This window comes from Chiloscyllium plagiosum, chromosome 5 (assembly GCF_004010195.1).
Source record: "Chiloscyllium plagiosum isolate BGI_BamShark_2017 chromosome 5, ASM401019v2, whole genome shotgun sequence".
In the NCBI taxonomy this organism is placed as follows: domain Eukaryota; kingdom Metazoa; phylum Chordata; class Chondrichthyes; order Orectolobiformes; family Hemiscylliidae; genus Chiloscyllium; species Chiloscyllium plagiosum.
The window spans coordinates 66,151,548-66,179,169 of NC_057714.1; the positions used below are offsets into that span (position 1 = coordinate 66,151,548).

Here is a 27,622-nt window from a genome sequence, read left to right on the forward strand (position 1 = left end):
ACTTCATTTCACTCCACACTCCCCATATCCTATCTATGCCAACTTATGCCACCAAATGCCTTCAGCCATTGGTTCCTCATTCCCCTAGTGCCACCTTATGTCAATCTACCATATACTGTTACCCTTCATACCCCAATATCATGGTATGATTCACTATTCATCCCAGGCATCCCCATGCCAAATTAGTGCCAGTTCATGCCAACTCATAGTTCTAACCATTATCATTTCACTTACAATATCAACACTGGTATTGCCTGGTACCTATGTACACGATAGGAAAATTAAAGTTATGTTATTTGGAAATTAAATATTATTTGACCACACCATATTTCATTCCTGCGAACAGATTTTGAAATTTTTTGACAATTTGTGCCAATTTTGCCACTTAACAGTTTTTGATATTGGATCCCAACTTGATTAAGCTTGAAACACTTGGTTTCATTTGACAGTTCTTGCTAGTTTTGGAGATTTTTGATGGTTCTTCACAAGTTTAACACTACTTTGACAACTTTACAGTTTTAAAAACTTTATATCCATTTAAGATACAACCTTCTTTAAAGTTAACAATTCTAAAGGATACCTGATCACCACTCAAGAGTAGACTAGCCTGCTCCAAGGGTACCTTCCCTAAGCATATTTGATGCTTGCAAAGGTGCCCCAGGATCATATCTATAAGGTTACGTTATCTTTCCTTGTTACTGAGATGAATCAACGAAGTCAAATATGCTCTATTCAGTCTTAGGTGCTCACTCTGGGTTCCATGCTGCAGAGCTGTCTACATTCCATTTCAGTGGAGGCAGCTGGTGATGAATTAATAGATTTTCTCCTTCCATGAAACACAAACATGGAAAATGCAACCTGACTCCACTACCGCAACTTGTGGCTTTGGGCCACTACCACCATTTTCATCATGATGGAGATGGGCACCATTCTGCCAAATATTTGTGCCATTTGTATCTGCAAGGTCATTGACGAGAATTCAACAGTTAACTTAGTTTCCCTCCAAAGATGCTGTCTGACTGCTGAGGTTTTCCAGCCTTTTTACATTCATATTCTAAAGTGGTATTTGTTGATCATAGGGCAGTCCCATTGGCAGAAAAATATAGCAAAAAATGGTTTACCTTATGTAGAGAAGTCCAGAGTAAAATGAAAACAGAGAACTTACCAATTAACTGTTAAACATAACTGACCCTTTTCAAAACAAAACCACCTGATTACTGAATGACACTGTCTTTTAACTAACTGTGGTGAAAGTGAGGATGCAGATGCTGGAAATCGGAGTCTAGATTAGAGTGGTGCTGGAAAAGCACAGCAGGTCAGGCAGCATCCGAGGCGCAGGAAAATCGACATTTCCTCATTTCCCCTCCCCCCCACCTTACCCGAGTTCCAACCTGCCAGCCCAGCACCATCCTCATGACCAGTCCTACCTGCCAATCTTACTTCCCACCTATCCACTCCAGCCTCCTCTCCGACCTATCACCCTCATCCCCACTCCCATTCACCTATTGTACTCTTTGCTACCCTCTCCTCAGACCCACCCCCCCTCTCATTTATCTCTCCATCCCGGAGGTTCTCTGCCTCATTCCTATTGAAGGGCTTTTGCCCAAATCATCGATTTTCCTGCTCCTCGGATGCTGCCTGACCTGCTGTGCTTTTCCAGCACCACTCTGATCTAGACTTTTAACTAACTGTGCCTACCGTTTTTTCAAAAAAAATGTTCAAAAGCAAGAATGAAGAGTCAGCCAATCACAGCTGAGAATTTGTGATCCCAAGACTATACACATTCGATGCAGACAATTAAAAATATGATTTGTAGGACTGGCATTAAAATGAGAAAGACAATGAGAATGAGAAGGACAGAGATCAAGATTGAGTATGTTGCGGAATTGAGAAACAATGAGGGAAGAAGGAAAGTTGCCTACAAATTACTGTTTAAAAAAAATTCCAAACATTATTGTAGATTCATGAAAATATCCTCTGACATTTAGATTACATATGAGTTTGATGATTTTAAAAAGAATGCCTTACATGTCTCATGCTCATTTAATCTTAGGAAACATTCAAATTGTCTTATTTTAATATCAGAATCATAGCAGATACTTTTCATTGCCAACATATGAAGTATTTTGACTTGCTCATTCAATCCATTGGTAAAACTGCATGATAAAATTCAACTTTATCTTGATTCTGTAAATTTACCTTACCAATTACTCCTTCTTCACCGACGGTTTGATCTGTGAAAGGTGTTGAGAAAGCCTGTGATATATGTGGCAAGCTGGCGGACATTCCCCGGAATTCACTGTCATCATCCCTCCTTAATCTTGAATTTCTTTCATGGAAATGCCATTCAGAACTTTTCTTATAGAGATTTCCATCTAAATTAGAATTTATGAAGAGTATGAGTAAGTTATGCTTTGATGTTAAAATAAATGAAATATCAATGGGTTCGCCTCGGGTGACTGTCTGTGTGGAGTTTGCAAGGGGCAGCATGGTGGTTCAGTGGTGAGCATTGCTGTCTCACAGCAGCAGGGACTTGGGTTCGATTTCAGCCTCGGACAACTGTCTATGTGGACTTTGCGTGTTCTCCTTGTTTATATGTGGGTTTCTCCTGGGTGCTCCAGTTTCTGCCCGCAATCCAAAGGTGTGCAGGTCAGGTGGATTGGCCATGCTAAATTACCCATAGTGTTCAGGGGTGTGTAGTTTAGGTGCATTAGTCTGGGATAAATATATGATAATACGATAGGGGAATGGGTCAGTGTGGACTCTTTAGGCCAAAGGGCCTGTTTTCACACCGTAGAGATTCTATGATACTGAATACAGCAGTCAGATTGCAACACAAATTTTTAATTCAGAAAAGACTATCCAGCTCATTAAATAATAATCCAGACTTTTAGTGGTTTATGGCATGTCATTTCCTTAGAGTTAGCAAAGTGGACAAGTGACTGTAATTCCAAACATTGTAAGTTCTCAATTTATCCTTTGTTTCTCAGGATTAAAAAAAAAAGCAGGGACACTGATGGATTTGAAGATGAGCTGTAACTTACCAAGAATCAGCTAAATGTCATTTTAGACTAGCTTCGTAAAGGGTTTCTCTCCAATATAAGCCTAGCCTGTCCAGCCTTTCCTCATGGTTAGGAACATGGGATTGAGATATCATAGCAATTACAGAAACATGGCTCAGGGATGGGCAGGACTGGCAGCTTAATGTTCCAGGAAACAAATGCTACAGGAAGGATAGAAAGGGAGGCAAGAGAGGAGGGGGAGTGGCATTTTTGATAAGGGATAGCATTACAGCTGTACTGAGGGAGGATATTCCCGGAAATACATCCAATTATTTGGGTGGAACTGAGAAATCAGACAGGGATGATCACCTTATTGGGATTGTATTATAGACCTCCTAATAGTCAGAGGGAAATTCAGAAACAAACTTGTAAGGAGATATCAGTTATCTGTAAGAATAATACGGTGGTTATCATAAGGGATTTTAACTTTCCAAACATAGACTGGGACTACCATAGTGTTAAAAGTTTAAATGGAGAGGAATTTGTTAATATGTACAAGAAAATGTTCTGATTCAGTATGTGGATGTACCTACTAGAGAAGGTGCAAAACTTGACCTACTCTTGGGAAATAAGGCAGGGCAGGTGACTGAGGTGTCAGTGGGGGAGTACTTTGGACCAGCAACCGTAATTCTATTAGATTTAAAATAGTGATGGAAAAGGATAGACCAGATCTAAAAGTTGAAGTTATAAATTAGAGAAAGGTCAATTTTGGTGGTATTAGGCAAGAACTTTCAAAAGCTGATTGGGGGCAGATGTTTGCAGGTAAAGGGATGGCTGGAAAATGGGAAGACTTCAGAAATGAGATAACAAGAATCCAGAGAAAGTATAGTCCTGTCAGGGTGAAAGGAAAGGCTGTAGGTATAGGGAATGCTGGATGACTAAAGAAATTGAGGACTTGGTTAAGAAAAAGAAGGAAATATATATCAGGTATAGACAGGATAGATCGAGTTAATCCTTAGGAAAGTATAAAGGCAATAGGAGTATACTTAAGAGGGAAATCAGGAGGGCAAAAAGGGGACATGAGATAGCTTTGGCAAATAGAATTAAGGAGAATCCAAAGGGTTTTTACAAATACATTAAGGACAAAAGGGTAACTAGGAAGAGAATAGGGCCCCTCAAAGATCAGCACGGCAGCCTTTGTGTGGAGCTGCAGAAAATGGGGGAGATATTAAATGAGTATTTTGCCTCAGTATTTATGTGGAAAAGGACATGGAAGATATAGACTGTAGGGAAATAGATGGTGACATCTTGCAAAATGTCCATATTACAGAGGAGGAAGTGCTGGATGTCTTGAAACGCATAAAGGTGGATAAATCCCCAGGACCTAATCAGGTGTACCCGAGAACTCTGTAGGAAACTAGAGAAGTGATTGCTGGGCCTCTTACCGAAATATTTGTATCATCGATAGTCACAGGTGAGATGCCGGAAGACTGGAGATTGGCTGATGTTATGCCACTGTTTAAGAAGGGTGGTAAGGACAAGCCAAGGAACTATAGATCAGTGGACCTGACGTTGGTGGTGGGCAAGTTGTTGGAGGGAATCTTGAGGTACAGGATGTACATGCATTTGAAAAGGCAAGGACAGATTAGGGATAGACAATATGGCTTTGTGCATGGGAAATCATGTCTCACAAACTTGATTGAGTTTTTTGAAGAAGTAACAAAGAGGATTGATGAGGGCAGAGCGGTAGATGTGATCTATATAGACTTCAGTAAGGCATTTGACAAGGTTCCCATGGGAGACTGGTTAGCAAGGTTAGAGCTCACAGACTATAAGGAGAACTGGCCATATGGATACAGAACTGGCTCAAAGGTAGAAGACAGAGGGTGGTGGTGGAGGGTTGTTTTTCAGACTGGAGGCCTGTGACCAGTGGAGTGCACAAGGATCGATGCTGGGTCCTCTACTTTTTGTCATTTATATAAATGATTTGGATGCGAACATATGAGGCATAGTTAATAAGTTTGCAGATGACACCAAAATTGGAGGCATAGTGGACAGCGAAGAAGGCTACCTCCGATTACAACAGCATCTGGACCAGATGGGCCAATGGGCTGAGAAGTGGCCGATGGAGCTTAATTCAGACAAATGTGAGGTGCTGCATTTTGGGAAAGCAAATCTTAGCAGGACTTATACACTTAATGGTAAGGTCCTAGGGAGTGTTGCTGAATAAGGAGACCTTGGAGTGCAGGTTCATAGCTTCTTGGAAGTGGAGTTGCAGGTCGATAGGATAGTGAAGAAGGCATTTGGTATGCTTTCCTTTATTGGTCAGAGTATTGAGTACAGGAGTTGGGAGGTCATGTTGCGGCTGTACAGGACATTGGTTAGGCCACTGTTGGAATATTGCGTGCAATTCTGGTCTCCTTCCTATCGGAAAGATGTTGTGAAACTTGAAAGGATTCAGGAAAGATTTACAATGATGTTGCCAGGGTTGGAGGATTTGAGCTACTTGGAGAGGCTGAACAGGCTGGGACTATATTCCCTGGAGCATCAGAGGCTGAAAGGTGACCTTATAGAGGTTTACAAAATTATGAGGGGCATGGACAGGATAATTAGACAAAGTCTTTTCCCTGTGGTCGGGGAGTCCAGAACTAGAGGGCATAGGTTTAGGGTGAAAGGAGAAAGATATAAAGATATAAGGGGCAACTTTTTCATGCAGAGGGTGGTACGTGTATGGAATGAGCTGCCAAAGGAAGTAATGGAAGCTGGTACAATTGCAACATTTAAGAGGCATTTGGATGGGTATATGAATAGGAAGGGTTTGGAGGGATATGGGCCGTGTGCTGGCAGGTGGGACTAGATTGGGTTCGGATATCTGATCGGCATGGACAGGTTGGTCCAAAAGGTCTGTTTCTATGACTCTATGACTCTATAAGTCAACACACCTATTCCAGCTAGTTGTCTAGTAAACCTGTGTTGAACTGCCTCCAAAGCATTCATATCTTTCATTGACGAGGGAGACCGATACTGTACACAGTACTTTTGATACGGTTGCACTCATGCACTATGATATTGAAGCATAACCTCACAACTTCAGTTTTCAATTCTCCCTCACAATAAATGCCAACATTTAAATGCTAATAACCTTCCTAATTATTTGCTGTACTCAAATACTAATCTTTTGCCATTCATGTACAGGGATTCCCAGATCTTTCTATATCCCAGAGCTTTGCAGTTTATATAACATGCTACTTTTCTTTTTTATTTTCTGTCAAAATGGGTAATTTCACATTTTCCAACTTCTACTCTACTTTCTATGTCTTTTTTCCACTCACAGTAGAAGACACTAAGCTGAGGAAAGGAAATAAGTACAATTACTATCATTAGAGAAAAAGTGCTAGGAAAACTAATCTCTAGACTTGATGGAATTAAAACAAAAATTACAGAGATAGTGGATGCACTGTTAGCAGTCTTTCATGAATCTTTGGTTCTGGAAAAGGCCCCCAGAATTGTAAAACTGCCAATGTTGCACCTTTATTTGAAAAGGGAAGGAGTCAAAATCAGTTAGCTTGATGTCTGTTATTGGGAAAATGTTAGAGTCTATTATAACGAATGTAATAACAGAGCATTTAGAAATGCATAATATCATTAACAAGCAACATCATGGTACCAAGAAAAGCAGATCATCCTGATTACAAATTTAGAACTGTCGATCAGGCTCCCTCTGTGGAACACATGCATGTGTTGAAAACTTAATACACAGGATCCTGTTCTTGGCAGACAGAACACTACACCTATTTCAATGTAATAAAATAAATGGCAGCCACTCACTGGTTAATTTCTCAGTGTAATGCTTTGGTCAATCCAAACCACCTTGACAGATTTAGAACTTAAACAAAATTTGGCAGTTAACTATCAGTCATCATCTAATTGATGCAGAATTCATGTCAGTGCTTAAGTAATTAGAGCTCACTAACCAACCAATCAACACTTTCATCTCATACATGTCTTATTTTCCCTTTACATTGATTTTTCTTGCATATTATCCTCATGAGTACAAGATGAGAACAATATGTTTTCTTTCGGCAATACTCAGAGTTGGTGAGCAACAGATTAAAGTCACCATGGTACCATTCTCTCATAGAGAGAGACAACTGGTCAGTGGGTTACCTGAGGCATACCATGCCTCCCCTCAGGTGAGGGGAGATGTCAAGAAGTTGGGATCTTTATGGTAACCTCAGCCAGTGTAGGAATTCAACCCAAGCTGTTGGCATCACTCAGCATCAAAAACCAGCTGCTCAGCCAACTGAGCTAACCAACACCCCAACAATTCCCAAATGAATATCAGTACATACTAACATGTATTTATATGGGACTTAGTCTTAGAATAACAACTCATAACTGGTTAGCTCTTCCCAGGAACAATCTTCTTCCTACATCCTTAAGGCTGGAATTTACCTTTTTAGGTATTAATTATCTTATACAACATCTCTGGTTTATGAACAGCCCATTTCCCTCCAGATATCCAACTTTATAAATGGTTGCATTGGAAATGCGCAGCTTGAGGTTGAAATATTCAGGTTCACTACACCGCCATACTAGAACCTTGGTGGATCCTCAATCTCCCAAATGCTCTTTGCAAAGAACATTGTTTGACATCAATGTTGCTGCTGAATGTTTTTCTCTCTGTCAGATTTTAGGCTTCCTCAAATCATAACAGAGGAGATAGCCATTTTCTGAAAGAAAGAATCTTGTCCCTTTGACCTAATAAGTTGGACTCAGATATGATCCTTGTCAGGCTGTCTGTGCTGCTTTGGTACTGCTCCATCTAAAGAGCTGAATTGTCTGCATCAAGTGTCTACTCCAAACTCTTGGTGGAGTGGGGTCACAGATGTTCAATGCTTAGATTTCAAGGGTATGTTTCTGGTTAGAATATAATTGAATAATTCCTTCAAGCCAGCGAAGTCAGTAATAAAAACAGAATGTACTGGAGAAACTCAGCTGGTGTGGTAGCATCTGTGCAGAGAGAAACAGAGTTAATGTTTTGAGTCGGTTGACTTCTCCCAGACTCTTTCCACAGATGCTGCCAGACCTACTCTAGTAGCTTCTGTTTTGATTTCAGGTTTCCAGTGCTGCAATATCTTGTTTTAATTTCTATGAAATTAGGAATATCTTATGATCTCTTCATTGATAAAATTGGCATTTATTAATGTAATTAATTTCAAGTGATGCATGTCTCCTCTTTGTTTAAATGAACATTGTTCTGAGAAGTCTTTCAACTGATGAATAAAATTTCACTGATCTCTCACATTTAGCTACTGAACTGGCTGGGGTTCTTCAAGATTCTGTAGAACTTTAAGTTTAAAGTATCATTTCTGCTCAGAAGTTGAAAACTGTTGGAGGATTGCTTTTCAGACTCTGACCTGTAGTGTGCCACAAGGTTTAGTGCTGGGTCCACTGCTTTTCGTCATTTATATAAATGATTTGGATGTGAACGTAGGAGGTATAGTTAGTAATTTTGCGGATGACACCAAAATTGGAGGTATAGTGGACAGTGAAGAAGGTTACTTCAGAGTACAACAGAATCTTGATCTGGGGGCGGGGCAATGGGCCAAGGAATGGCAGGTGGAGCTTAATTTAGATAAATGTGAGGTGCTGCATTTTGGGAAAGCAAATCAGAGCAGGACCTATACACTTAATAGTAAGGTCCTGGGGAGAGTTGATGAACAAAGAGACCTTGGAATGCAGGTTTATAGCTCCTTGAAAGTGATGCCACAGGTAGATAGGATAGTAAAGAAGGTGTTTGGTATGTTTTCCCTTATTGGTCAGAGCATTGAATATAGGAGTTGGGAGGTCATGTGGTGGCTGTACTGGAATTTGGTTAGGCCATTTTGGAATATTGTCTCCCTCCTTTCGGAAGGATGTTGTGAAACTTGAAAGAGTTCGGAAAAGATTTACAAGGATGTTGCCAAGGTTGGAGGGTTTGAGTTATAGGGAGAGGCTGAATAGGCTTGGGCTATTTTTCCTGGTGTGTCAGAGGCTGAAGAGTGACCTTATAGAGGTTTATAAAATTATGAGGGGCATGGATAGGGTAAATAGACAAGGTCTTTTCCCTGGGGTGGGGGAGTCCAGAACTAGAGGGCATAGGTTAAAGGTGAGAGGGGAAAGATTTAAAAGGGACCTAAGGAATAACCTTTTCACATGGAAGGTGGGGCATGTATGGAATGAGCTGCCAGACGAAGTGATGGAGTCTGGTACAATTGCAACATTTAAAAGGCATCTGGATGGGTATATGAATAGGAAGGGTTTGGAGGGATGTGAACTAAGTGCTGGCAAGTGGGCCTAGATTAATTTAGGATATCTGGTCAGCATGGATGAATTGGACCAATGGATCTGTTTCCATGCTGTACATTACTATGACTCTATGTTGGTTTCCATTGACTTATTTCTGTTTGCAACATATTGGTCTGTGTATTTTAAGAATACTCTCAACACTTTTTGATTTTGTATAGTGTTGTCCTGTCATCATGCAGTTCTTTGTCACAAAGTTGTTGAAAGTTCGTTCTCTTCAACTAAGGAATGATTTTAGATATTACAGTAACCCCTGACCCAGAGTCAAAATTGATTTGAGCTGGATGACCTTCAAGCTGTGTGATATTTGTTGTCTGTGGTTCAACTGAGACCTATGATCCCTACATATGATTGAGTTTCATCTTCTAAAATGGTGGTATATCATCATATGGGTTCTATTGAAGCTACATTTTGGTGGTCTGGATTTTTTACAAAGATGTTTGCTATAAGGTTTTAAGCTGTTTGTACAAATGAGCATTATTAGCCTGTAGTTCAAAGCTTGTTGTTTACATTTACATATTGTTTGGAAATGTCCCTTTTTCTTACAAAATGCTGCTTGGTCTAATAAAGCTGGCTATCATTTCTGTTTGTATGACTCTTTAAATCCACATCTGAAACAGTAATTTCTGGATCTGAAGACTTACTGTGTTGGCCTGTCATTTGATGCTTCACTAATTTTGTCCCTTAGAAAGTTGGCAAAGTCAAGTGATTCTTGAGCTGGCAAAGTTTAGTGAATCTTGAGCTAGGTTGACTCTTTGTCCCCATCATTATGTTCTGTTACTGTGCTGATTCAGATTTCAGCTTCTCCCACTACATTGATATTCCTCTTTTGATTGTGACATCTCTGAAAGAAATATGTCAGCAGTTCTGACAGCAATTCTATTCTGACAGAATTAGTTCTGGTTGTATATCACCATATTCACAAAATTCTGACAAAGTATAAAGATCATCAATAATATTATCAGTTGATTTTTTTTTGGAAGATGTAATCTCCTATAAAATCTTGTTCTCCCATAATGCAGTTGGCTTGATGTAAAATAATTGTCAAATATTCTTAGAATATCTTTGGAGGGTCATTTAGTTCAGTTGGATTAACAACTGGCTTGCAATGCAGAGTAATGACAATAACATGAAGTTTACCATGAATGACTGTCCTTCTCAACCTCTCACCCTACCTCAGGTGTGGTGACCCTCATGTTAAACCATCATGTCATCTCTCTCTACTGAACTAGCAGCCCTAAGGTCTGGTAAGAGTCTGGCAACTTTACCTTTACAATGTTATCAACGGTCTCTTGTAACTTGTTGTGTGAAAACATGATCTACTACGTGACCAACAGATTTAAAAAAGGTGAACATCTTTTCTTTTCTCTCTGGGCTTCTTATTGAAGGAAGTCTGTATCTCATAAATTGCTTCTTCCATACAGTTTAGTGTAAGCACTTGTCTGAAGTAGCTATGATTTTAAATCTAGTTTTAAGTATATCTTTCTCCATTGTCACTGCATTTAACTGCTGTTACTTCTCGTAATTAAATGATGTACTTGAAAGCAGTTTCGAGATTTTAAACTTTTTTTATATCTAGTTAGTTTTTCTGTACAGTATTTTAAACTGCATACATTATTGCAGTTCTCAACATTAAGTGTCCTTCAGTAACTTTTTTATAATATTGTATTATTTTAAAATTCTGGATATTGAACATAAATTGCACATAAAGATTTGTCATTTAGAAGCTTTAATGTTTCAATGAAGAATTTTAAAATTCTACCTAACTTTTCAGAAATTTCCTTTAATACTTTTAATTGTTGAAAAAATTCTGAATGTTTCAATATTATCCTCCTATTTTTCTGTAAAAAAGAAAATATTTACAAATGTTTTCAAGATGGTTGAAATGCTTTAAAATGAAGAAATTCTGTATTTTTTAAGATGGAGAAAAGGCTGTTAATTTCCCTTTAAAATAGCATGTTCCATGCCCTTTTTAGTAAAGTGTAGATGATTTATACCCATTCTCTTCCTCCTGTGTGAGATTTATAGAGTCATAGAAATGTACAGCATGGAAACAGACCCTTCGGTCCAACCCGTCCATGCCGACCAGATATCCCAACCCAATCTAGTCCCACCTGCCAGCACCCGGCCCATATCCCTCCAAACCCTTCCTATTCATATACCCATCCAAATGCCTCCTAAATGTTGCAATTGTACCAGCCTCCACCACTTCCTCTGGGAGCTCATTCCATACACATACCACTCTCTTTGTGAGGTCTCTTTTATATCTTTCCCCTCTCACCCTAAACCTATGCCTTCTAGTTCTGGACTCCCCGATCCCAGGGAAAAGATTTTGTCTATTTACCCTGTCCATACCCCTCATAATTTTGTAAATCTCTATAAGGTCACCTCTCAGCCTTTTTAAACAGAATAAAGTCATGTATTGTTTTCAGGCCCTTAAAACTATTTTGGTTGCACAACCAGAGTTTGTTTCTACTCAGAATGGTGATTTTAAATAAATTCTTCTGCCTTTGACTTTTTTCATCTAAGTAGCTAAATTATACTGTGAATTTAATGACTTTTTTTTGTAAATATATTCTTTGCTATTTTGTTTTTGCTATTTTTGCTGGCAATTTTAAATGAGTATAGCTTACTTGCTAAACATTACAATTTAAATCTTCTTTTAGCTTCTCAGTCTAGAAATTTCCCTTTACTGTAATAAGTTTTACTCTTCCTCTAAAGGACTTAACTTTCTTTGGGTGTCAGGTCAATTGGTTTATTCCAAGTTTATGAATTATTTTATCTTTGATGAAAGTCTTCCTAATCTGCATAAGCTTTTTCACTATCTACTGTTTTGAGCTTCTTCAGGCAGGCTTGCTATTGCTTCTGCAGCCTTTTTAACTACTGGCTACTGCTTTCATAGAAACTAGCTGGCTCTGTGAGAATATTTCTGAAATAACTCCACAGAGGCTGGTATCCTGTCAACAAGCCATTCGTTATTTACACGTGGTGAGTCCTTGACACTGATCCAGCTTCCTCAGAGCCAGATCTTAGTGAACAGACCCTTTGACACTCCTGTTTATATCTGTCAGCCAGGGCTCCTTGATTGAATCAGATTAATGGCTCTAATCAGGGATCTCAGTCTATGACGTCCACATAGCAGACCTTGTTATAATTACTACATCCCCCTGCCACCCTGAGTTTGAGGACATAGACTGTTTTTTTTGTAGCTCCTCCTGGGGCATTTTAGCATGGGGTCAATTTCTTCCAACTCTGCTGTGGATATAGGTGGCATGTAATGCAATAGTTCGCCTTTTGCATCCAGAACATCTCTGAAGAAATTCATTCTCCTCTTGAGGCAGCAAAGGCATTGAGGCAGTGACATCTGCCTTGTCCATCTCAGGTTTTTCAATGCTTGATGGAGACGAAGAACCCTGGGTTCCAGAACAGTTGGAAAAATAGTCAAGGAGCCGGAAATGTTTTGCTCCCACATCGTTTGCGCATTTGCAGCTTTCATATGGTCCACGTGCTTATTCAGGTCCATTGTACTTTACACATACAGGATCTGACCTCTTGTTGACGATGCCTCATTTTAAGGCAGTTTCTTCCCATTAGCAACTCTGCTGGAGCTGTCCCTGTAGTTGCGTAAGAGGTGGTCCTATAAACAATTAGAAACTGGGACAATTTTGTATGTAGTGAAGCTACAGACATTTTCTTTAATCATGCCTTCAAAGGTGAACAGCTCTTTCTGACCATTGGATGACAGATGGTATGTAGCTCTCCTTATATGTCAAAAACTATTTAACTTTAGGAAATACAGAGGAACCTCGATTATCCAAACACCTTGGGCGGGGAGTATATTGTTCGGATAATCGAATGCCAGATAACACAGTTTAGCCAAGCACCTAGACTTACGATATTGTCTGGATAATCCGAAATTCAGATAACCAAATGCCGGATAATTGAGGTTCCTCTGTACTCAAATTCCCTACTGGTAAACAATGGCCCTTTTAAATCTTTCCCTCCTCAACCTATGCCATCCAGTTTTGGACTTCCCTAACTTGGGAAAAAGACCGTGGCTATTTATAAAGTCATGAGGGGCATGGATAGGGTGACTAGCCAAGGCCTTTTTCCTAAGGTAAGGGAGTCCAAAACTAGAGGGCATAGGTTTAGGGTGAGAGGGGAAAGATTTAAAAGGGACCTAAGGGGCAACCTTGTCACACAGAGGGTGGTGCGTGTATGGAATAAGCTGCCAGAGGAAATGGTGGAGGCTGGTACATCATTTAAAAGGCATCCAGGTGGTTACATGAATAGGAAGTGATTAGAGGGATATAGACCAATGCAGGCAAGTGGGACTAGGTTTGATTGGATATCTGGTGGCATGGTTAAGTTGGACCGAAGAGTCAGTTTCCATGTTGTACAACCCTGTCACTCTATGATACTCAAGAAGCTTGACATCATTCAGGACAAAACAGTCCATTTGCTTGACACCACCAACCTCAAGCATCCATTCCCTCCACCAACAATGCTCTGCTTACAAGATGCACTGCAGAAATTCATCAAGTTTGCTGAGACAGCATCTTCAAATACACAACCACTTATATCTAGAAGGACGAGGGCAGCAGATAGCTGGGAACATCACCACATGCAAGTTCTCATTCAGACCACTCACTATCCTGACTTGGAACAATGTTAATGTTTCCGCAGTGTCACCAGGTCAACATGGAAATCCCTCCTCAACAGCATTATGGGGTTACCCAAACCAAATGGATGGCAGCAGTTCAATAGGCAGCTCACCACCTTCTTCTGATGCACAAGTAAGGGCAGGCAATAAATGCTGAAGAAGGGCCTGTGCCCGAAACGTCGAATCTCCTGTTCCCTGGATGCTGCCTGACCTGCTGTGCTGTTCCAGCAATAAAGTTTCAACTTTGATCTCCAGCATCTGCAGACCTCACTTTCTCCAGGCAATAAATGCTGACCCAGTCAGCAATATTCACAACCCATAACCAAATATAAAGATGCACACGGGATAAATAAATGACATAACAGGTTCTTATCCATACATTACTAAAAAGCAAAATACTAGGCTCCATTGTTACTCTTACCAACTGGGGCAGAGAGTCAGTCATCTTGCATCTAAGCTCAGTTTTATAACTACATAGCAGTACAGTGCTTGTAAATAGTCTCATTGGAATCAGATACACTCCATGACACTTATCACAGAGAATTAGTGACAATTTAGTTTGATTCACATTCAAAAAGTTCAAAGATTTATTTTTGTTATGCTATTGCAAAGTAAATTAAAAGCCATCCAGGCAACTTGAGCTTGTACATATGTAGTCTGCAACATGCTTGGTACTATGTTTGCAGAGAATGAAATTACTTGACACCCCATTCTCATAATATTGAAATTCAGAGCTGATTTTACACTTTTGGTGAGCAGCAGCACATACCAGATATTCAGGTGCTGGCTGCTAAATGAGGTCCTAAATTTCTGATATAAACTTCATTACACGTCTTCTTAAGCAATGAGACTGACCGCCTATGGCCAAAAGAAGAAGCATGAACTGAAATTGAGGTTAATGACCGGAAGCAATTTCCCATTAGTTTTTTCGTGAAAAGAAAATTATTTGGAAGCCAAATACAAGTAAATTTTCAACTTTTACTGCAAAGTGTTTTCAGGTAAGATTTTAAGAAAACTGAGATTGCTGAAATGTGACTTACATGTCAATAAATTCACTATTAAAGTTCTTTGAAAGGCTGAAAACAATATGTAATGTGTATCCTGTCTCAGTAAATGCATATACATATCACACAAACTGAGCTGGATTTCAACTTATTGACCCACTGACAATGGGGTAACCGACAGTGTGTGAGAGAGCCAAGTGTTTCACCAAAGCTGTTTAACACAGCAACTCTTTTTGCTTCTGTCTTCCAAGTTTGCCCAAAAAATAAAGCATAAGCAAGAGGAATGACAACAGGCACCACTCTATTTTAGTTCAGCTCATTAGAAGGGACAGAACTCAAAGGTATATATTTGTGTTTATCATTAACCTGCAGCCACAGACTCACACGATTGCAAGGCTGCACTGTTGGCTCTCCAAAGATGTTGTTACAACCTGTAAGGGAGATGCTGCCACATGGAGATGCTGTTCACCTGCCAATGGGTAAAGGATTTTGCAGGAAATAAGATTGGAAATCACTAAAGAGATTAGCAGCAGGAAGTATAATGCCATGGTTCTGGATACAGTACAATAAGTTTAATCATTTAATCAGGAAAGACATGAGTAGTGTGACACTTTCACTTCTCCACCACCCAGAAAACACTCATACGGCCAATTGTCCATTAACAAGCAAAACCTGTTAAAGGCAATGCTGTCATTAAAATATGAAGTTGGGGTGGGCGATGGTGAGGGTGGGAGGCTGGTTAGGGAGGGAAGGAGCGGACTGAATCAAAATGGAGTTGGAGGGTGAAATAAAGCACTCCATCCCTGCAGCGCCCACCTCTTCCTAAAGGTGTCAAGAACATTGGTAGACACTGCCTGCCCCCTCTCCCATGACTTCCGGGCTCAAACGTAATCACGAGAGGGGCAGGCAGTTGACAGAGATGACCTCCTCCATGGCCCGCAACCTGGACCTGTTTATAGCCAGCCTGGTCAGACCCAGGAGCAGACCCACGAGGAGCTCTTCCAATCTACCCACACCCCTCTGCCCATAAATCAGGAGCTGAAGTGCAACCAAAAACAGAACAGCAGGTTTTTCAAATAGATATCAAGGGAGTGCAAATGCCCATAACCGATTTATACCTGGTCTCCATAGTGCCAAAAAACAAAGAGTTAGGCTGAGAGGCTGTGAACTGCCACAATCTGCGGTTATAAGGGACTGCTGCATACAACACCTTCCATCATCAGCATGCAAACTGTAAATATCTAGACTGAAGAGGAGTCAGATGTAAAGTTACAGAAAGAGTTACAGATTGCATGCCAACATCCAGGTCACTGATGATTAAAAATGAACCAAAACATAAATACTCTGGGTAGAAGAGCAGGTATACTATAAGTAATACACCTACTAACATCCCAAAACTGGCTCAACATTTACAAAGCCTTAGTAAGAAGTTTGAATGAATACTTGCCATTTGCCTCAGGGGATGCAGCTCCAACATTTAAAAGCTCAGCACTATCCAGTACAAAACAGTCTGCTTGATTGACACCCCATCGAGGATCTTAAACATTCACTCCTTGCACTATGGTATACAGCAGCTGCAGTGGACAGCATCTACAAAATGCACAGCAGCAACTTGCCAAGACTCTTTCAATATCATTTCCCATACGTGCAAATTCTACCAACTAGATGAACAAGGCAAAAAAAAAAACATGGGAACACCACCCCCTCAAAGTTCCCCTCTAAGCCACCCACCATGACTTGGAACTATCAACATTCCTTCATTATTATAATACTGGAAAACTCCCCCAGTAATAACAGGAATGATTAAAAACTTTCACATTGGCTTCTCTGCAAAACATTTTAAATGTACTCCCTCCTACAAAAATCCAAGTTGTTGACGAGATTGGGACCTTCAGGTATAATTTTTTCCAAATTCTACTTTCAGAAAGCTAATCATTAAAATGTAATTCCGATGATGGTTTTTGCAACAAGCGTTGATGGCCAATAATGCTATCAACTTTGGTGATGGAACAGTAATGATCATACACATCAATTTATTTAACTTTCATATAATTTTCACAGAATTACAGAAAACAGCATACCACACAGGACCCATCAGCTTCTGGATATCTTCCTCATCGATCTGTTTAGAGATGTCAAAATACACCTCTGGAAGTAGGTGGGACTTGAACCCAACCTCCTGGCTCAGAGGTAGGGTCACCAACAAGGTACCACAGGAGTCCCAGCTTCTGGACTACCCAAAGGCTAGTTACTGCAAATACTGGCCATCTGACCCCAAACAACTGGAAAACACGAAAAGTTTCATGTCGCTGTTTACGCTCTCAGCAGGCGTCCAGCCTCCCATACTCAGCTGTTCGGTTCTCCAATCTGCGAGGGGTGTGTCCAGTCAGGGTGGGACGCGAAAATCCTGACAACTCTAAGTACATACCTGACACTCGGGACGAAAGGAGGGACACACAGGAGAAAGCCGCGACAATGATCACAACCATCATGATATATTTGAAAACTTTTTGACTGGTTATGTTGTGTGGCATTGAAAAGTTAAGGCTAGTCATGAATTTGTGCGGTTCCCACATTTCTTCCGGGTGGACCCGTCGTTTCATTGCGCCTGGCCGTGCCCTCACACAATTTTCAGCAGCAGCTAGAGCTGGTCTTGAAAAATAACATTCCTTCCACTCCCACCTGTCAGAACGCTGGGTGTGTCGGTGTCCTAGCAACAGCTTCTGAGAATTCGAATCGTATTATTATCCCTGTCAGACACACTGTTCTCTGCTGAGGCTGACAAAGAAGCATTGACAGGAGCAGAACAGCAAATCATGGAAGTTCTCATTTTGTTTTGTGACTAGCATCTCTTGCGGATTTGCTATGCTCTGCAAATTCATTCTTGTTCCAGCATTAATAAATTATGTGGCCATGCCTTATACTAAAATATAAACCTAAAATTAACGTGAGCCAATTGGTTTGCAAATGTTTTGCTCCAAATAGTTTTTTTTAAACAAAACGCTAGTGGGATTCGTGATTTTCTGGAAGGAAGAACAGAGTGAATGCTACTTATTTTGTGGACAATCGGGTGCAGAAGTGAAATATAACAGTATGATTTATATTATTTCACCCTCATTACATTCAGAAACGTCATTGTTATTGAAATAGATACTACTGTACTTCCAAAAGCAGAAGATAGTGAATTGCTGGTTGATAAAATTAAAATATCTTTATATGCTTATATAAATGATATATACTCTTTATGAACTATAACAAGCAGCAAATACATTAAATATAAATTGCATTAATTCCTGTTAAAATGCATTCGGACCTGTAATCCCATCATGACTAATACTTTATTAAATTCAAAAATCACACACCAGGTTATAGTCCAACAGGTTTAATTGGAAGCACACTAGCCTGGAACGACGCTCCTTCATCAGGTGATTTTCGGAGCATCGCTCCGAAAGCTGGTGTGCTTCCAATTAAACCTGTTGGACTATAACCTGGTGTTGTGTGATTTTTAACTTTGTACACCCCAGTCCAACACCGGCATTTCCGAATCATTTATTAAATTCAGCTGTCTACATATTGTATTTTTACAATTTATGCAGTCCACTTACCTAAAGGTTTTTAAATTTTGTACTATTGAGTTACATGCGTTCTGTGAGCAATATTGATCAAGTAAAAATAATTTTTCAAATCGGGTCAGATTTTTGATTTACATAATTTGCATTTTTAAATATCAGTTTTCATTTTAAAACAAACGTTATAACCTTATATTCAATTTAATACTGCTACTTCATAATTCAAAACTACTTTGTAAGGAAATATGTTTATACAAACTAGATAGGATATAGTTCTCATATCAATTTGTGGGCTAAGAGTCAGTATGGGCAATTACAATATGCATCAGTACTTACATCAGCAAAACAATACTAATGTAGCAAGTGGCACTTGCCACTTACCACTGATGTGTGAAACAATGCAAACTGTTGAACCCAATGTAAAGCAGCCTTTACAACATTGCGTAGAAAGGTCATCATTCTTATACAGCAGGAAAATGCACTTCGCCTGCACTGGACAAAGTCTCCGAATCTGAGATTCTGAACACAAGAATTAGGAGAAGACAATATGCTCTCTAGCAGTGATGAATCATAAAATGCAATTCCACATATGGCAGAGATACAAGACATGCAGGCAAGCATGTGAGGGATATCCAGAAGAAAAGGCATTACTTACAAAGAGTGGACAAGTAAAATTAGGCTGACAGCTTGCAAGAGATGTAAAAAAATGAGTGGAAGATGTATTTAGATAGCTATTTGAATAACTGCATGATGCTCGAAGGCAATTAGCAAATACAATAAACAAGCTTATACATATAGACAATTATGCAACTGAAGAAATACTGGTCTCCACAAGCGAAGCAAACATTAATATGATGTTAATTTTTAAGCATAAATTTATATGATATTAATGCACTTGCCAAAGAAAGTCAGAGGTAGAATTAGTGTAAAGCAAAAATTTTCTGATAAAATACAGTTTATTTTATTCAAAGATTACAGTTTGCAAATACACAAAGCTCACAAAATGCTCATCTGCATTACATACAAGAAAATGTTAAACCATGCACAGTATCTGTCAGCACAAACATATGCACAATTTACTGTATTTTAGAACATTGGAATAGGATGAGTTCATAAAGACAGTGTTAAAATAAATATGAAGATATGTGTGTTAATAAAAAAAACATTCAATCCTGGGCATGTTAGAAGACAATAATACCTCGAGCCTTAGGGAAAATCTAGAGACAATTAATGGCAATAAATCCAAAGACTGAACTACTATCTTGTAAGCCATTGCATTTAATCTGTATGCATTTAATACTGTATTTAAGATTTGTTTCCTCATTGCTGCTGGTAGCATGTGTGCTCCATGTGATTAGAGATTGAATATATTTTTATACAAGTCATATGCTCTTAACTCAGGCCTTGAAGAAACTTAAGAGGTATTAAAAATTTCTAACAAAGTTACTATTTAAAAGGTATATTGGTCCTGTTGTCCATAACAATGGAACATAAGTATTCAAAAATAAATCTGCATTAACAACCCACTAATTAGAAAACAAAATCCTTATGGCAAGTATTGCAGTGCAAGATTGCTGCTTAATAAAGTATTATATTTTAATGATAGAAACAATGGCATTTCTTTAAATCAGTTTTCATCAATTTATAGTGTGCAAATGATTACTGTAACTACAAGTAAAAATGATCAATTACTGATTTGCTGCAGTTGAGATTGGTCAAAGAATCCAAAATCTTAAACGCTGATTTTTGATTCTTCAGTTAGATCACAAGAGTTCTGTAATTTTCCATTTGAGAACAAACAAATGAAGTATATAATTTGGACACAAACGTAAAATGTCAATAACCACCTATTGTAGTTTCAGGAATATTGGTAGCATGCATGTCTCTGGTCATGTTCGATTTCTCTTTGAGCTTGGCCTGTAGCAAAGTATGCTCCACAACTCCAATTCGTATATCCATTTGAGTTATCTCTTGCTTCAGTTTAGTCAATGCTTGTTTGATTTTCACTAACGGAGCTGGAAATGATAGTAACAATTAATTTAGTGAGTTATTCCATTTATTTAACAATAACCACATGTTTAGCAAGTATGTTTAGTACAGCATTATTAAACATTTATTTGAATGCAGACAATAAATTTAATACAATCTAAACACTGATATAAGCATTGTCTTAAACCTAGATGACTAATAAATAAAAGGGCATATTAAGTCAATAAAAACTGGAAGAAGCCTTCACGAGGGAGAAATAATCAAAAAAAGCATCTTAAGATGATAATGGCTCATTGGAGGAGGAAGATCCACAAACATCCCTATCCTCAATGATGAAAGAGCCCAATAAGTCAGTACGAAAGATAAAGCGGGGGCATTCTCAGCAATTTTCAGCCAGAAATACCGAATGGGTGATCTATCGACTCTTCCAGTGGTCAATGAGCGTTGTGCTAGAAAAGCACAGCTGGTCAGGCAGCAACCGAGGAGCAGGAGAATCAATGTTTCGAGCATAAGCCCTTTGTCAGGAAGCTTTCCTGACGAAGGGCTTATGCTCGAAACATTGATTTCTCCTGCTAAGGGCTTATGCTCGAAACATTGATTTCTCCTGCTCCTCGGATGCTGCCTGACTGGCCGTGCTTTCCCAGCACCACATTCTGACTCCGATCTCCAGCATCTGCAGTCCTCACTTTCTCCTCTGCCAGTGGCCCCCAGCATCAGAAATACCAGTCTTCAGCCAATTCAATACATTCCACATGATATCATGAACCGGTTGGTGACGGTGGACAGTGCAAAGGGTATGGGCCTTGAGAACATTCCAGCAATAGTACTGAAGACTTGTGCTCTAGAACTTGCCCTCCCATAGCCATGCTCTTCCAACAATGTGGAAAATTACCAGGTATATCCTGTCCACAAAAAGCAGGACAAATTCAACCCGGCCAATTACTATCCCATCCGTCTACTCTCAATCATCAGTAAATTAGAATAGATTAGATTACTTTAGATTAGATTACTTACAGTGTGGAAACAGGCCCTTCGGCCCAACAAGTCCACACCGACCCGCTGAAGCGCAACCCACCCATACCCCTACATTTACCCCTTACCTAACTCTACGGACAATTTAGCATGGCCAATTCACCTGACCTGCACATCTTTGGACCCAGGGAGGAAACCGGAGCACCCGGAGGAAACCCACGCAGACACGGGGAGAACGTGCAAACTCCACACAGTCAGTCGCCTGAGGCGGGAATTGAACCCGGGTCTCCGGCGCTGTAAGGCAGCAGTGCTAACTACTGTGCCACCGTGCCGCCCATAAATTGATGGTAGGTGTCATCCAGTGGTATCAAGCAGCACCTAATCAACAACAACTTGCTTACTGACACCCAGTTTGGTTTCCACCAGGGCCACAACTCCTGACCTCATTAAAATGTTGGTTCAATCATGGACAAAAGAGCTGAATTCCAGAGGTGAGGGGATAGTGACAGCGTGGACATCAAAACAACATTCAATGAAGCGTGATATCAAGGTGCCCCAGCAAAACTGGAATCAACATGTTAAGGGGGCAAACTCTCCAATGGCTGGAGTCATACCTGGTACATAGGAAGATGGTCACAGTTATTGGAGGTCAGTCATAGAGATGTACAACACAGAAACAGAACCTTCAGTCCAACTCTTCCATGCCGACCAGATATCCTAAATTAATCTAGTCCCATTTGCCAGCACTTGGCCCACATCACTCTAAATCCTTCCTATTCATATGCCCATCCAGATGCCTTTTAAATGCTGTAATTGTACCAGCCTCCATCACATCCTCTGGCAGCTCATTCCATGCATGTCCCACATTCTGCATGAAAAGGTTGCTCCTTAGGTCCCTTTTAAATCTTTCCCCTCTCACCTTAAATCTATGTCGTCTAGTTCTGGACTCCCCCAACCCAGGGAAAATACCTTGTCTATTTACCCTCTCCATGCCCCTCAATTTTATAAACCTCTATAAGATCACCCCTCAGCCTCTGACACACCAGGGAAAACAGCCCTAGCCTATTCAGCCTCTCCCTTTAACTCAAATCCTCCAACCCTGGCAACATCCCTGTAAATCTTTTCTGACCCTTTCAAGTTTTACATCCTTCCGATAGGAAGGAGACCAGAAATGCACGCAATATTCCAAAAGTGGCCTAACCAGTGCATGTGGCAGAACTGCAATTATCATGGTCCAAACCCTCTCCCATTCAGCATAAACTGTCATCAAGTTCTCGCTATGTTGCGATGTTTAACCACAAGGCAAAAAATGTAACAGTGCAGGACAAAAAGACAAAACGCTTAGTAGTGCTTCACTTCATTCCCTACTGGAAGCAGATATTAATATTTACCATTGTTGAGTTTGCTCTGCTCTGTAAACTGAGATTCAACAAAAGGTCACTCCAATACTAACTGTAGCAGATTTACCCTTATGATTTCAGGAGAACTAACACAGAGCAAATCAGCCCACCATGTTCACAACACAACTAAGGCATTGCAACCAAAACAAAATGCTTCCCATGCACCCAAAACCACTTGGTGATAGACATTGTTAAGCATAGTCCAGTGACCACAGCTAAAGTGGTCACTGGACTATGCTTTGACCATCTCAGCTCACATGTAACTCATTCTTAAGTGTAAATGAGATATTCAAACTGGGGGCAATTTTAACCTTATTTGCTCATTAGGAATGTGATGGGATCAGATGTAATCCTGATTTACACCCATCCATTATCACTGTCCATAATGGATGGGGACAGAAACTGCATCCCACGTGTTCCCATAGATTTCCCACTTCTCAAGCTAGGCTAAAATTGCTCCATGCAAACTAATACACAATGTGATAAAGCTGCAATCTTCTATAATAGTTTAAGCATACTCGTTTACAGATAGTAAAGTATAGAATCATTGATCACTCCCCCATATTCTCCTTAAGAGCACTATGGAATTGGGGGGGGGGGGGGGGTGAGTCTGTTTTTTTTAATATCAGTTTTCCATCTTTTTTACTGGTACTGAGCCATGAATTCAGCGTGTGTTACTTCCATTCTGCAAGATAATTGATATAGGAATTATTGCATAAAAATCCCAAATCACCAAGAATAATCTTACCCAGTTTAATCAAACCAAAAGACAAAACTCACAAAATCAGATTTAGCCTCAATATAAATTTCAAGGTCAAAATCTATGTTCATTTCATCACCCTCAAATTCCAACAATGCCAGATCCCAGCTACCTCAGCCCATTTCCTGCTGGCCTCTCTAACATTCAGTCACCATCCCCTCCCCTCCTCGACACCCAGCCCTATCCCAAACTTATTTTGGTCAGTTCTGTAAAAGGACATCTCCAATCTGGGACCATGTTAATTCTCATAAAGACTCCAATAGCCTTTCCACTGCTGATCAGCCGACTGATTTCAGAGCAGTTCCAATGTTGCTGTTGTTAGAGATCTTAAGATATACCTTTTTTAATTTTTTTTTGCCTCTTTTGGTTTCTTTAAATCAGTGAAAAACAACAAGTGTGTAAATCTTTATTTATATTCCACCACCAGGAAGAAAGGAAACACCCGAGTGGCCAGTCAAGCAGTGCCCTTAGCTATACCCTTTATAATATAACTCACTCAATAAAAACAATTAAAATTATCTTTTCGTAAACAGCAACTAGATAGAGGAGGCCATTCAGCCCTTTGTACCGCTCCACCAATTCAATTAGATCATGATTGATCTGAATCTTAATTCTGCTTAACTTCCTGGGTTCCACATCCCTGAATGCCCTTACCTACAGAAATCAGTTTTGTGAGGTATACAGAAAGAGTTCCAGATTCCCACTTCCCTTTGTGTGTGAAGACGTACTCTCTGACCATACCCTGCTGCGCTCGAATTTCTGTTCTGAAGATTTCCCCCCTCCACCAAAAAAAGGGGAAAGGGTCATGGAAAGAAACTGTCAAATTCTTTTATTATTTTACACACCTTTAACTTTCTATACTCGAGGGAATAACAATATTTCCACACAAGTAAATGTATATTCCCAGAAACGTACAAACGCTGTTTATTCATTATTCCTTTAACAACTCTCAAGCCTTCGATGCAAACCCTGGTGTTGAGAATCATGGCTCATCAGGGTTATGTAAGTAAAATGTTCTATCTCACCATTTATGCTCACTGTACCTGGTCTGGTCCCTGGATACAGATCCTGCACAATGGGCTCTTGGTGCTACTGAGTGACATCAAGTCCATCCCCGTGTGGAGAAGCGCATTCCTCTCTTTCTCTTCCTGTCCTCCTCCAGCTCCAGCACCTTCTGTCCTGTAATAATCCTCATCGGCCCGGGACAAGCAATTGGGGAACAGAGGCCGGCTGCATCCCGAACTGGCCAGCCTCCATCCTCCTCCTTCCTCCTCTTCTTCCCTCCTCTGACCCGTTTCTAAATACTGCTCGGTCCTTTGCAACACACAAGATCTCAAAACTAGCACTTTTAGGTCATTGAAAACTATGCTGATTTGATACTTAAGCATCATTTACATCTGGTGTTTGCACTAGATTGGACGCAAAACAAAAAATAAAAGTGGATTATTGATCACTGCTAAAAAAAAACGTTTAAAAAAACTGGCAGCAAAATTCCTCGACTGAGGATTGAATTGGTGCTGCGGAATAAATTGTCGGTGCCATTGTAGCAGCGCATCCCATTGTCCACAGCTTAGCCAGATGAGAGGGAGCTGCTGTGTTCTCCCAAGCCGCTCAAGTCAGGTCCAGGACATTTCTGCAGGAGTTCCTCAGGGAAGTGTCCAAGACCCAAATCATCTTCAGCAGCTTAGAATCATAGGGTCTCTTTCCGTGCTGTATGGCTCTTCGGTCCAACCAGTCCATGCTAACCATAATCCCAAACTAAATCAGACCCACCTGTCTGCACTTGGCCCATGTCCCTCTAAATATTCCTTATTCATGTACTTATCTAATAGTCTTTTAAACATTATAATTGTACCCATATCCGCCACTTCCTCTGGAAGCTTATTCCACACACGAACCACTCTCAATGCAAATAAAGAATTGCCCCTCATGTCTTAAAAACATGTCCCCTAGTCTCGAAATCCCCCACTCTAGGGAAAAGAAACCTACATACACCTTACGATTTTATAAATCTCTAAGGTCACCTCTCAACCTCAAATGCTCCAGTGAAAAGGTTCCAGCCTCTTCTTATAACTCAACCTTCCATTCCTGCCGACATAGAACAATAGAGCACAGTACAGGCCCTTCGGCCCATGATGTTGTGCCAAACTTTTATCCTCTCATCCTCCTTTGCTTCAATGACAAAACCCTAGCTCCCTCAACCTTTCTTCATAAGACATACCCTCAAGTCCAAGCAGCATCCTGGTAAATCTCCTCTGCATCCTCTCTAAAGCTTGCACATCCTTCCTAGACTGAGGTGAGCAGAACGGAACACAATATTCCAAATGTGGTCTAACTAGGGCCTTACAGAGCTGCAGCATAACCTCACAGCTCTTAAACTCAATCCCTCTGCTAATGAAAGCCAACACACCATATGCCTTCTTAACAACTCTAACAATTTGACATCCTCATAAATCTTTTCTGACCCCTCTCTAGCTTAATAATATCCTTTTTAATAACAGGGAGACTAGAACTGGGCACTTCTGTCCATCCTAATGTCAGAAGTGGGTATTTGCGATTCCTCAGATACTGAAGTAATTCAGGTTTAAATGCAACAACATCTTGTCAACATCCAGACTTGGGCTAACAAAAGGCACGTAGCATTTGCACCATACAAATTCCACAGGCAATGGCCATCCCCAATAACCTAACCATTGCCCCTTTACATTCAAAAGTGTTACCATCACTATTCTGACTTGAAATATATTGCCATTCCTTCACTGTCGCTGGGTCAAATCCTGAAAATCCCTAATGGAAATGTGGGTCCAACTACAGAAAGTGGACTGCAGTGGTTCAAGAAGGAAACTCACTGCCACCTTCTCTTGGGTGGCTAGGGATAGGTAATAAACGTGGGCCAACATCAACGCTCAGGTTCCATGATGAATAAATAAAAAACCTGGAAGTTCTGGTGTTACTGGGACTAAAGAAAGGCAATTTAGTCAGGGGTCAACATTGAAGATTGCTACCATATCTTGTCTGAGGTTCTCTGGTTCCCCTTCAAGGAGCGAAAGAGAAATTTCTCCAAAACTGTGTGCAGGAGAGCTGCGTTAGCTTTCTGAAACAGCTATCCATTTAATCTAATTCTACTACCATTTGCAATACTTTTTTTTTCTTTACTCAGACCCCCGTACATACTTCTTTAAAAGACTTTGAAATTTGCTTTCATCACTGTTTTGCAAAATATTCCATTTCTAACACCTCTCTAAAAGAATCCTCCTTACCTCCTGCTTTGTTGATCCTCTCGTTACCAAAACTTATAAACTTGTAACACATAATTTGAAAAGGTTACCTTGCTGTCATTTACTTACCTCCATCAGTCATGCTGCTGCCCTTTTCTTCCATATCTTGTTTCACCTTTTCTAATTCTTCACTAATCTGAAAGATATGCACAAAATATTGTAAAAGATCTCGGTAGAATTTTTAAAAGTGAAATGATATAAAGTAGTTTTCAAACTTATTAAAATAAAAGCCATTAGGCCTGGAGGGAATAATTTTTAAATTCTCTAATTTTACTATCACATTCTCTTTCAGGCATTAATTCATGTATTATTGGAGTAACCATGAAACACATATCCTTCAAGCATTAGTGACAAAATATACAACTATCAGCTTTTTCGCCACAAGGGGTAACAGAGACAAACAGAATCCTATTGTCACTTGAATTTTCCAACACATGCCAAAGTCGTGATCAGGAGTTTGAAATCTTATCCAACATTTTTTTGTTATTCTTCCCAAAGTGAATCACCTCACATTTAGCTACATTGAATTCCATTTGCCACCTTTCTGCCCAGCTGGGAAGCAAGGGAGGAGATTGCAGAGCCATTGGCCTTGATTTTTATGTCCTCTTTGTCTACAGGAGTAGTGCCAGAAGACTGG

At 40.0% G+C, this 27,622-nt stretch overlaps 2 protein-coding genes across 5 annotated transcripts in view; both read right to left on the reverse strand.

Annotated features, from left to right (window-relative positions):
- The window catches only part of LOC122549946 (zona pellucida-binding protein 1-like), a 72,226-nt gene extending 53,808 nt beyond the window's left edge, over positions 1 to 18,418 (reverse strand). For all 3 annotated transcript variants that reach the window (XM_043690226.1, XM_043690225.1, XM_043690227.1), the window contains exons 1-2: positions 17,446 to 18,418; positions 2,205 to 2,375 (exon numbers count right to left, since the gene is read on the reverse strand). In XM_043690226.1, the coding sequence (XP_043546161.1) occupies positions 2,205 to 2,375; positions 17,446 to 17,620 (346 nt within the window). In that variant the 5' untranslated portion in view covers positions 17,621 to 18,418. The remainder of the gene's footprint in view (positions 1 to 2,204; positions 2,376 to 17,445) is intronic.
- Positions 18,419 to 19,523: 1,105 nt separating this feature from the next.
- ift57 (intraflagellar transport 57 homolog (Chlamydomonas)) overlaps positions 19,524 to 27,622 on the reverse strand; it is a 44,780-nt gene continuing 36,681 nt past the window's right edge. For both annotated transcript variants that reach the window (XM_043690230.1, XM_043690229.1), the window contains one exon: positions 19,524 to 20,601. In XM_043690230.1, the coding sequence (XP_043546165.1) occupies positions 20,423 to 20,601 (179 nt within the window). In that variant the 3' untranslated portion in view covers positions 19,524 to 20,422. The remainder of the gene's footprint in view (positions 20,602 to 27,622) is intronic.